General features: G+C 41.1%; 1 protein-coding gene across 1 annotated transcript in view; it reads right to left on the bottom strand.

The window, feature by feature from the left end:
* The window catches only part of ARHGAP42 (Rho GTPase activating protein 42), a 248,484-nt gene that overhangs the window by 210,340 nt on the left and 25,233 nt on the right, over positions 1–12,911 (bottom strand). The window contains exon 3 of the mRNA XM_030887682.2: positions 3,516–3,577. Coding sequence (XP_030743542.1) covers positions 3,516–3,577 — 62 coding nt within the window. The remainder of the gene's footprint in view (positions 1–3,515; positions 3,578–12,911) is intronic.

The raw sequence follows: 12,911 nt of genomic DNA, 5'->3' as shown, positions 1-12,911 counted from the left end.
GCAATTCCCACACTGTGTCACTGGTGTTGTCCCCCGCAGGGCCATGGGCCAGTGAGGGGCATCACGTCTCATAGTGGGGCAACTCAGACCCATCTTACCCTCATCAGTCTCCAGACTAGTTTCGTGGCTCAGCTCAGAGCATTTCAATCCCCTGTCCTCTTGCACCTTCAGCTTTGTTACCAGTGAAATACCAAAAGAACTATGTTGTGTACGCTCTCTCTATTCTATGGCCATCTGTACCCTCCTGCCTCATTTACTGCTATACTCAGCAGGCTCCATTGTCATATAATACAGGAATCATCCCTTTAGTCCAGCATCACATCGTCTGTGCCAACTTGAATCTTACCACCAAACTCAATCATTACTCAGTCTTAAGTTCCAAGACTGATAAAAATCTATGAAAATGGGGTAGCTAATTTTTCTGAGGTATATGTGTATTTATGAGTTCTAACTTTACCTGGATCGGTGACCAGTAAGTAGTCCCTTTCTTGACTCTTCTCGTCTCTACATATCCCTGGATGTTCTACACAATTTCTAGGAACTCCTCTCCTAGCAGCTGATCAAACTTTCCTAACATCTACCCAACCTGTGTTTCCAACCAATTTATTGTTCCAAATTTCTACAGTGTTTACCAACCAACTTCTTCCTTTACTCCCTGTCTCTGCACACTAGATTCCATCAACTGTATTTAAGGAATTCAATTCAAAAAGTATCCTATTTCTCTTTCATCTGTTCTATTTTGTTGGCTTTTCCCCTTAAGTTCTTCTCAGTCCTATGAGAACACTCTCTGGGATCTATTTCCTCCATCAACATACAACTCATTTTCTCATAATCCTGAAACCAACACCTTCCATAAAATTATAGCCCATGCTTGTTGTATCGCTCTCCAGAATTACTTGCACAAGATTTGAGTTAAAAGTCCCACCTAACCCCCAGAACCCTACATTCCCCTGACTTCCATGTCGCCTCGACCTCCTAGTTGTCACTCCCTGTCATTTCTACCTCTTAACTTTCATGTCTCTCTAACCACTCTTTTCCATTTCCATCATCAGCTCCTCTCCCAGGTGATAAGTGCGTATATTACATGAAAAGAACTTGGACCTCTGTGGTGTAGCTCATAGAGAGTGAGTTATAAGTACAGCTCTCAACACAGAACTGTATTTAACCTACAAGATTATGATTAAAATCTCCTACACACACACACACACACACACACACACACACACACACACACTGCTTTCTTTGATCTGCCCAGAAAAGTCAGTCTTCCACAAAAGTTTATATGTATCAAATACAGATAACATTCAATGGCATTCTCTCTACTACTGGGACCAGATATATGGTAGGCACACCCCACCACCACCACAGACATTTCTTCCTCATTTTAGCCTATCACATAGGACATTAATGTTGCCAAATCCCACACTGATCCTCACACGGTAGGTTCCAAAACCTATTTGGCCTATCACCCCCTTTCCAGGAAAAAAAAAAATCTGTGTCATCCTGGACAATTAAAAAATCTCTAAATTATAACCCGTCATCCAGGATAAAGTGTAGGCATCTGCTTTTGCAGCACCTCTGGGTCATTGCAGGGGCCGCCAGGGGCTGGTATCCCTGACTTTGGGAAACACTGTTCCGAACTTTCATTCTAACACTCTGGCCATTCTCCCATTGCCTACAAAAAGCATCAGAGCATCTTAGCACAGACTTTGAAATCCTTTACATAGCGAACTACCAACCAGCCTTCTACTATACCCTTAAAACACAGAAACAATATTCCCTATGTGCTGTTCTCTACATATACATTGTACTTTCTCTCAGCTTGCGGCCTCTGTTCAAGCTCACTTCATGACCACCACACCCAAGTTGTGTGACGTTTTCCTCGGGTAGGACTAAGTCATAAGGAACCAAAACCAGGTTCCTTATGAGTCCAGTCCACTCTCTTCAAATTGCTTCCCTTTATAATTAAGTTAAATAAACGCAGGTTTGTGGTGTACTGCTACAACCTTTAGTCCCCATTTGAGTTCTAGCACTATTTGTGTGCATCCTTTTAATCCGGCCCAAACTAAACCCAATGCCATGGAATCAATTCCAACCTAGAGTGACCCTGTAAGACCGAGTAGGGATTTTGAGACTGTAAGTCTCTATGAGAGCAGAGAGCCTCATCTTTCTCTTGCAGAGTGCCAGGTGGGTTTGAACGAACCACACACCTCAGCTAGCAGCCCAATGCTTTTATCACAGCCCCGCGAAGGCTCCCACATGTGCATATCCTCCTTCAATTAGATGGAAAATCCAGTAATATCACAGATAATAACTATGCACAAGTTTGTGACTCTTGTTGTAACTAAAAGCCACTATAGTTATCACCACGGACAGTTAGCTATTTACTATATGCTCAGTGGACGGTCACGGAGCCTTGGTGGTATAGCAGGCTATGCATTGAGGTGCAAACCACAAGATTGGTGGTTCAAGCCCACCAGCTGCTGCAGTGAAGAAAGATGAAGCTGTCTACTCCCATACAGATTTAAGTCTCAGAAAACCCCCGGGGCACCTCTACGATTCCCCACAGGGTCACGAGGTGTCAGGACTCATTTGATGGCAGTGAGCTCGGTTTTATCTCTGAGTGGTTGCTCGAGGGGAGCCCTGGTGGTGTCATGATTGAAGAGGGGGGCTGTGCAGTTAAAGCTTGGCAGCTCTATAGAACGAGCTGCCCACAGGAGAAAGATGAGCCTTGCTGCTCCCATAAAGAGTTACAACCTCAGAAACGCACGAAGGGCAGCCGTACTCTGCCCTGTAAAGTCCGTCTGTGTCAGAATGCACTCAAGGGCAGAGAGTTGGCCTTCGGCGTTGCTGCTCGATGGTTCATAGCACCCCGGTGGGGTGAAGGGTCCTATTTTCCACATCATGAAGGAGGACAGTGGGTCAGATCCAAGGGCCATCAAAAATCTGAACAGAATAGGGGCAAAATTATCTTTTGGAAATAGTAGCATTCTAACAACTCTGCCCGGACACCTTTGCATAATTCACATCTTTAACTGGCTTCCCGTGACCTTCAGCCTAACACAATCTTCCCAGTCTGTAAGACTCAATTCACATATCACTCTTCCAAGAAAGTCTCCCGTTACAGCCAGAGCAGAGGGACTTGTTCTCCCCATGAACTGTCTGTAACACTTGAAGCATGTCTGTATTATCATACTAAGGTTATTGAGAAGTTTGCTCAACTAGAATAAAGTGCTTAAGGGTGGTCTTGTTCAATGTCCTCATTCCAATAAACATACCTGGCAGAAAGAATGAGTATCATTTACATCTACTGAACAAATGAAATACATGATCAAATGGCATATTTAATGAGGAATACTTAGAATATTACTCTGACATGTCTTATGAAGCATTCAGTACATACAGCAAGCCTTAAGGTTAAGGTCTGTAAGGCAAAGTCTAGTTCAGAATGTCCATGCCTCGTTACAGCATGCCCAAACCAAACACTATTTTTCAGAAAGACAAAACGGACTTACCAGTCTTCTCCTTTCTTCTTCTACTGCAATGAGTAGCCTTGCAAATTCTTTTAATGATTGAGCTGTTAAGGGGATGAGTGAAAAAGGAATCATTAATTTATCAAATATGTCGAAACAATGGCAAACCAAACAAAAAATAAGTAAGTAAATGGGAGTGATAGTAGTGTATTCAATAAAAATAGTCATTTCATCTATATCAATATTCTTGCCTAATACTTAATATAAACTATGAACTAAAGTTGAAATGCGTAGGTTACAGAAATGACAAAAAAATAAATGCAGAATTTATTTAAACTTTGAGTTTTCTCTCCTATGCCTTTACTCTTTAGGCTACACACATTTACTTTTATTCACATTAATACTGGAAATATCCAGGATATCATGGCACAATGAGTCCAGCAGAAAGCCTGGCATGATGGTAGGTTTTTGTGGTTAGTTGTCATTGAGTTAATTTGGAAAAGCATATTAAGTGAGGAGTACAAAATTCAAGAATCTCATCGACAAACCTTATTAAGGAAAAGAACAAATGTTTCCTATTGAACACTTTAAACCTCTAATCTAAGATTTAGTTTCTCCCACTTTTCCGAATCTTACATGCTGGGGTGCAATGCTATCCCTATGATTAGTTTAGATTGGATTTTATTCATAGTTGACATAGCAGAATTCAGAGGATTAGCTGGTTGTCTTTAGTTAATCTAATAAATATGAGAAGGGCTTTGAAACATTTGGAGAAACATCCTATATCCTTAATTCCATTTTTCCCACAAACAATTTGCAGCCCATTTTTATATTCATGGCCTTAGACTTGGTATAAATTAAATAATTTTGAAATATGATATTTGGATTTCCGCAACAGTATGAATACTAATGCCACAATTTATCCAGTTTTGACATCAGGAAATTGAACAAGAAGATGTTTTACAAATACAGTATTTGATATCAAAACAACAACAACAAACACTGCCATGAGTCATTCCAACTAATAGTGACCCTTTAGAACAGGGTCTAAAGTGTCTAAACCCTTCTCCATAGGGTTTCAGATACTGTACATATTTACCAGCACAGACATCTCATGTTTCTCTTACACAGTGGCTGGTGGGTTTGAACGTTCAACCTTGAGGCCAGAAGTCCAATGCCTAACCCACTGTTCTACCAGGGCTGCCAAATGTGAAATCACTCACTCACTGCCATTGAGTTAATTCTGACTCATAGTGTTCCTATAAGTCAGAGAATAGCAAAGAAAGACTATGGGTTTCTGAAACAGTAAGTGTTTGTAAGAGTAAAAAGCCCCATCTTTCTTCTGTGAGGTACCTGGTGATTTTGAACTGTTGAATTTGCAGTTAGTAGCCCAGCATAGAGTCCACTATGCCAGCAAGAATCCTTCTATATATTTTTCCTTTTTTAAAATTTTATACAGCTCTTGTCAGAATCCATACATCCATCCATTGTGTCAAGCACATTTGTACATATATTGCCATCATCATTCTCAAAACATTTTCTTCCTACTTGAGCCCTTGGTATCAGCTTGGTAACAAGCCCAGGGACAAGGGGACACCAAGTGATCTAAAATCGATGGCGAGGAGGGTGTAGGATGCGCTGTGGGGCTTGATCAAGGGCAATGCAACCCAGAGGAATTACTGAAACCCGAATGAAGACCGAATATGAGAGTGGGACAAGAGGAAAGTCACAGGAAATAGAGGAAAGAACTGGGAGCCAAATGACAGTTATAAAGGCCTTCTACATTTTAATATATTTTTCTTTCAGTAAATAAAGCATTCTAGTTTCACTCTGGGAACCAATCTCATGGCCACCAAATATCCTCTTGATAAGCTTTAAGAGGAGAACAAACCGGCATGGTAAAAGGAGAGCCAATGTGCCAACAGAGAAAGAAGACAAGTGTGACGCAGTTCGGGCAACAGAACAGAGACAGCTGGTACTCCTGCGGTTAATGGTTAAAACGAGGAGATAAAAACAGAAATAATGGTGAAAAGTATACACAAAAAGTACTTTAACCCAAGACTTCTAAACCAATGTTTCCTCCTCTTGCTCTACTTCATGGCACATGAAGAAAATGATCTTCATTCCTAAGAGGATGCTCTGACCTACTTCAGATCTGCTGTGGCTGCAAAATCTCACGGGACCCCTCTTGATACGACCATGACACATTTATCACGGTGCACACAGAGACCCACCGGGAAGACCCATGACATACGTGTCACAGTGCACACCCAGACACCCATCGGGAAGACCCATGACACATGTGTCACAGTGCACACCCAGAGACCCATCGGGAAGACCCATGACACGTGTGTCACTGTGCACACACAGAGACCCATCGGGAAGACCCATGACACGTGTGTCACAGTGCACACTCAGAGACCCATCGGGAAGACCCATGACACATGTGTCATGGTGCACACACAGAGACCCATTGGGAAGACCCATGAAACGTGTCACGGTGCACACACAGAGACCCATCGGGAAGACCCATGACACATTTATCACGGTGCACACACAGAGACCCATCGGGAAGACCCATGACACATGTGTCATAGTGCACACCCAGAGACCCATCGGGAAGACCCATGACACGTGTGTCACAGTGCACACCCAGAAACCCATCGGGAAGACCCATGACACATGTGTCACTGTGCACACACAGAGACCCATCGGGAAGACCCATGACACATTTATCACGGTGCACACAGAGACCCATCGGGAAGACCCATGACACATGTGTCACAGTGCACACAGAGGGACCCATCAGGAAGACCCATGACACATGTGTCACAGTGCACACAGAGGGACCCATCGGAAAGACCCATGACACAATTGTCACGATGCACACAGAGACCCATCGGGAAGACCCATGACACATGTGTCACAGTGCACACACAGAGACCCATCAGGAAGACCCATGACACATGTGTCACAGTGCACACACAGAGACCCATCAGGAAGACCCATGACACATGTGTCACAGTGCACACACAGAGGCCCATCGGAAAGACCCAGGATGGATTGGGATGGGAAATACTCAAATAATTTACCTCAGAGCTTCCTTTTACTGGAAGCTACTGGATAGTGCATCCTCACAAAATATGTGAATGAACCAGGAGAGAAAAGAAGACCAAATCTAGGTGCACCCACGAAGAGTGAGAGCCTGCTTTTACCTTATCAAATATCCCCCAAGAAGCGGGGGTGCTTTCAAACAGAAAATTGGAGGAATTCTTCAGAAAATTGAACTGTCCAGTCTAGAAAAACTATAGAGACTGCCCCCCCCCCTCAAAATTTGAACCATAATTGGGAACCTGCCCTACCTCCTAATGGTGAGACGTTCAAGCTTTGCTAAACGCAGTGCCAGGACTCAGAGTGTAGGAGTCGCTAGATTGAAAAGTCCCACTTTGGGTCTTGTTTCACACCACAGCACTTCATCATGTGTTTTGAAAAATGGGGCAAAAACTAAAAAGGCTTGGGGGAAAAACAAAAAGAGCATGGAAAATCAAAATGGTCTAATGATACGCACCAGCAGCATGGGAAATATGAAGGCGGGCCGCATGGCCTTTGAAATTATGAGAGGAAATATTTCCCTTCCTTGAACTCTATCCCATGTCTATTTGTAGATCAAGAGTGAGGATAAAATTTAAATATTTCAAATAATATACACTCAAATAATTTACTGTGGGGCCTCATTTGACTAGAAGGTACTGCACAGTACATTCCGACAAAATATGGGAATAAACCAAAAGATTAGAAGTAGTCCAAGAAGAAAAAGTATGTTTGGAAATGGATTGTGGAAGCAATTGGACAATTCTGCTTGACATGATTGAACTATGGAATGATAGATGTATTAACTCCTAATTAATAATAAATGTTTCTTAAAACCACAGATCCAGGAGTGGATTTTGGGCTTGCACAAAATCCTAACTCCAACTTAAGAGCAATTAGTTCTTACATCATGGCCCCACCTGATACTCGCCCTGAGGAAGGGTGCAGAGAAGATATGAATGCTATAGCAAAATGTGGAGAAGAAATTAGATGGTACCCATCTGTTAAGCTGTGTTGATTAGAGAAACAAATCCAGGAACACTCATATATGTTTAACAGAGAGCTTCATATCAAATAATTGTATATTGAGAAAACATCCCAGCCCAGTGTAGATCAAGTCCACAAGTTCGTTTTTAGCCCATAAGTCTAATACTAGTCTATAAATCCCTCTTCAGACTCACACAGCGCAGGCCATTGAAAAATTCAGGAAAGTCACAGGCCAATGGGTGCAAAGTCTTGTAGATCTAGTGGTGGTGGAAGCATCTCCAGGGTGAAGCAGAGCGAGGGACTTTTGCAGGTCTCAGCAAGTCTCCGTGCGACTTGTCAACAGGAAGACAAAGGCAGAGAGAGAGAGGAAGTTCCCAGAACCCTCATGGGAAGGCCATGCCCACAAGGAGGAATCATCAGACTGAGACCTGATTGACAGGCTATTCTCCACCGCCATACTTATTATCAAGTTGACATGAAATTATTTAATTACCACACAGGCTATCAGATAAAATAGCATCTGTGCTCTTAAAGGCTTGTCTCCAAACAAACAGCCTTCTCAGTGAGATGTTGACTAAGCCCACATGGAAGAAGCACACTGTCATCAGTCACAGAAGGATTGTAAATCATCTAATCCAAAGTCAAAGGAGGGAGTAGTATCAGAGTCTAAGTTGTGAGAATCCGGTTTGCAGAAGGCTATCGATGACGGTGGGACCCCAAGATCCATTTGTGGGAACAACACAGGAACTAAGCATCCAGTGAACTCCCTCTCTCCACAATTGAGGGAAGAGAGGGAAGTGGTTACTAAACAGAGAGTGTTGGAGAGGTGAGTATAGAAGATCAAAGGCATCAATCTGACTTGAACAATGCTGGACCTGATCTGATTTAAACATTTTCTGTGTGTTGTTTTGTTCGCTCATGTTAGGGTGTGTCTCAGAAGTGTTGTGTCCTCAGCGGTCACCCTCTTGAAGTCGTGTTCTATGTATTTCTATATATGGAACTCAGGATTGATGAACCTATAGGGACAACAAGTAGAATAAGGGTGTGTTTGGTTTGGGGGTTTTTTAGGGGGAGGGCTACAGTGGTGGTCGAGGATAAAAGGGAGATGATGTCAAAGAGTTCAGGAAGAAAAAGAATGTTTGGAAACTGAATGTGGTAGCAAGTGTACAATTCTGCTTGCCGTGATTGAACAATGGAATGATATATGCAGTGACTCCCTATTCATAATAAATTTTAAAAATAAAAAGAAATCTAGGAAAGAGGAGAGATCCAGTACAGGGAGGGAAATGGGATTCTCATGATGCCATAGGGATCGTCCACTAACATAGCTGTGTAAGAGAAGATCTTGTCCGGATTAGAGCAAAAAGTTAAAATTACAAGAAAGAGATCTCTCCAAAGGGAACTGGGATTAGGGGGGCAGAGGTGGTAGTGGAACTGATGTTTCTGAGTGTATTGAAAGGAAATTTGTACTTCTGGAATAGAGTTTTTTAAGGATAAAATTAGTGATAAGTACTTTTTCTCTTTTTGTATTTTTTTTTAATTCCAAGGTGATTACTAACTCTTGGGCAAACAAAGTTTATAAGAAAAGGAATATAATCTTATTAATTATATAGATGAGCTGCAAATTATTGGTTTTACTAAAATTAAATCTAACTATACTTAGAGACTAGAGAAATATTAAAATATAATGTAGTGACAATAATAAAATATAATACTGCAATGACAACAGTATAAAGTTAAGAGGTAGTATATAAAAACCCAAGATTCATTAATTAATTGAAAGAAAAAAATCTTGTAATCTTGGGTTTTATATAAATAAATAACTAAAAAAGTTCAAAACCATCTGTCTGGAAAATTAAAATAAATTATAGAGATGTTATGATAGAAAAATTTCAGTTTTGTTAGGGATAATATCTATGACTTTCAAAACAACAAAAAAATCATACAAATGTTTTGTTTCCCCTACTAGATTAAATTCTATAAAGGCACAAATTGCATTTAACTCAATTTCCCAAAAGGCTTAGTAAATATTTAGTCCATGGTAGCCTATCAACAGGTATTATCAGAATAAGTGGTGGATATGCAACCTTGATTTTGGATTGTTGTCTATATACTAACCCTACCACTTAGACACCCAGGAGATGGCTACTCTCCAATGTAGCATTGTCCTAGTGTACCAGTCAGCATTTCACCAACCTGGGGTCATGGCTGTCTGGCTTTCAGGGCTGGAAAAGTTCACAGGATTCCCTCAACACACCTACTATTCCCACAGCCCATTGTGCCCTCCTCAAATTTTGATTACAAGTTAGGAGACCCAGGTTCTCATTTTGCAGTAGTTCAAAAATTAATGATGCTGCTTTATACTTTGCTTGGATGATTTTCATCTCTGTTTCTCATATAAGTACTATTTATAAACTCAGTAAGATCACAGTTGCTGCTATAATGGGAGGGAAGAAAAATTCTAACATTGAAAAGCAATGGTATGTCTGCTTCCTGAAAACAAAAACTATTCTCCCTCTAGCAGTTTTCTGGGACTGGGTCCCAAATGAACAACATATTTTGCTCTCGTTTCCTTGGTTGATTTATGGCAATGGCTTCAAGAAACCATGGGTGTTGTCTTTAAATAGTATAGCCCCATTCCATAAAAGTGTACATTTCTTGTCCAAATAAAGTTATTCATGTTTGTAAGGAAATACAGCCAGCTAACTTGATTATGGGCATCCTACAACTTTTGAAGCCCATCTTTAAAATTTTAGCCCCAAATCCTTTCTAATGATGTCAAAATATTACATTGTTAATTTACTAAATATTACCCTAAAGGAAAATAAGAAACAATGACCCTATATCTCATCTCCATTGAGTCCATTCCATCTTACTGCAAGTCTATAAGACAGGGCAAAACTACTCCTGTGGGTTTCCTAGACGGTAAACCTTTAGAGGAGTAAAAAGCTCCCCTTTCTCCTGCAGAGTGGCTGGTGGTTTCAAACTACTGACCTTGCAGTTGGTAGCGCAATTGTAACCCACTATGTCACCAGGGCTCTTTTAACAATCCTATATAACAGGTGTAGGAGCCCTGGTTGTATAGTGGTTATGTGCTGGGCTGCAATCTACAAGGTTGGCAGTTCAAAACCACCAGTTGCTCCGCAAGAGAAAGACAGGCAGGGCTTTCGACTCCTGTTAGCAGTTATAGTTTCGGAAACTCACAGGGGTAGTTCTGCCCTGTTCTATAGGGTTGCTGAGAGTTGGAATCAGTGAGTTGGGTTTGGGGATTATTATATACTACATATAAAATTTTCTTAGGATGTACATATCTTGTAAGCTAAGTTTTAGGAAAGGGGCTGATGGAAAAAGCCAGCTACATCCCTGCCTTTCTCACTGTCAAAGCCCCCCCAAACCACCTGTTACATAAACTAGAAAAATCCCTGGAGCTCCCTACAAAGGAAGCGCCAATGGTACAACTTCTGACCCCCAGGGCCCACAAATTCCTTAAGACCACTCAAATTGCAGAGTCTGTTCTGCACAAGACATTGGTCACAAAACATACACAAAAGTATGTACAACTCCCACAGCACAGATCACAGTGTCTTATACAGAACAGGTACTCAAAAAATTTTTGATGGTATATGAACACTTGAGTCATTTATTTTAAGATCTAGGCAAAATCTGAAATTGTTGTTTATTATATGCAAATCTCTAGTACCCCGGGATTTTTCTGTATTAAGCAATTATTTGTGGCACTTTATTGGTTTTAAAATATTAATACATATGTGTCTAACCACCATTTTCGGAGCCCTACGAGACTGTGAAATCAAGGAGAAAGAGGGGGCTTTCTGTTCCCGTCAAGTTTTACAGTCTCAAACCCGAATGGGGCAGCTCTACTCTCTCCTGTGGGGCTGCTTTGAGTTGGAATCCGTAATGATTTTGTTTATTGCTGTTTTTTAAACAATCATTTTTCTATGTGTAATATGGTCCTTCGACTACAAATAGCTGGTCCTTCGACTACAAATTTAATCAAACCTAAGTTTTCTGACAGGAGTTTGATTTAGCAAGAACTATTTTCCAAAGACAATCATTAATAAACAGTGGCCTGTCAGATCAAATCATTAATCAACAGATGACTGTCAGATAAAAATTAGCATGTCTAACACTATCTTCCCATAATCTATTATCACTATTATCACCGACCTTTATTCTAGGATTCATAAAGTACTTTGGAAAGAATTGCCCAGATATTTTGGAAGTTTATTGTACCTATCTAAATGCCTGCCACCTGCAGGAGGCATATCTGGCTCTGTCACCAATAACAACCCTCCTTTTCCTGTCCATCTGCAGCACGAGATCACTGGACAGCAATCCAAATGCAACTTCATACATAAACGGAAACTTTCTAACAGACTCCAAACTCCTTGAAAATGGAATTATAGCTACAGACACAGAGTGCAGAATGTGTGAGACATCCCTTAAGGAATTGTGGGCAGAAGGGCCATAGTCATCGACTACATCTCATATCTCTTTTTTAGCTAATCCTACGAACTGGATTACACCCATATGACTATTTTTGACTATGGAAAGCCTGTTTAGTGCCTATAAGTAACCATGAGAGGAAGTTAAAAAAATCCCTATTCATTGTTAGCATAACTCCACCACACCAAGAACGAGGCACTACTATATTAAATGTTTCCACACCACTCACCCATGCTAGCAGGTCACCCCGATACATTCTAGTACTCAGACACACTCACCTTTCTTCTAACATTTCACAGTACCTTAGATATCCAGGCTTTCTTTTTAATAAGACATAGAAATTTAGTTATCTTTAAGGTACCTCAACCTGATTAAGTACAATGTCCTCCTGTAGTCGGCTGGCTTTGTTTGTTTTCCCTACATACCAAACCAAACCAAACAAAAACACAAAAATTCATTTTAACTACTCAAATCTTACCTCAGTACAAGAATGATTTGTTATAAAATAACAAATATGATTAGTTTCATATCTTACACAGTCTGCTGTCTCCCTTCACCCATATTTATCTTTGTCCCCCTGGGGATAGGGGGTAGAGGTTAAGCCAGTCATTGCGATCGGTCCCCCTTTCTCCCCCCATCTTCTTACCTACTCTCATGGTATTGCTACCACCACTATTGTTACTGAGGGTTTTACCTGTACTGGGCTCCATGTGTCGAGAGCTCTTATCTGGTCTAGCCAGGTTTGTAAGGTAGAAATGGGGTCATAAAAGTCGGGGAAGAGGGGTGCATTAAAGAACTAGAGGAACTGGAGATCCCCTTGCAGAGGGGTCTCGGGGAGGAGATGAGCCAGTCAGGGTGCGATGTAACAATGATGAGAAATACAACCTTCCTCTAGTT

The sequence above is a fragment of the Echinops telfairi genome, unplaced genomic scaffold (genome assembly GCF_000313985.2).
Source record: "Echinops telfairi isolate 266 unplaced genomic scaffold, ASM31398v2 ScPeMD7_7421;HRSCAF=8459, whole genome shotgun sequence".
Taxonomy (NCBI): domain Eukaryota; kingdom Metazoa; phylum Chordata; class Mammalia; order Afrosoricida; family Tenrecidae; genus Echinops; species Echinops telfairi.
This window is presented reverse-complemented; position numbering and strand designations above follow the sequence as displayed.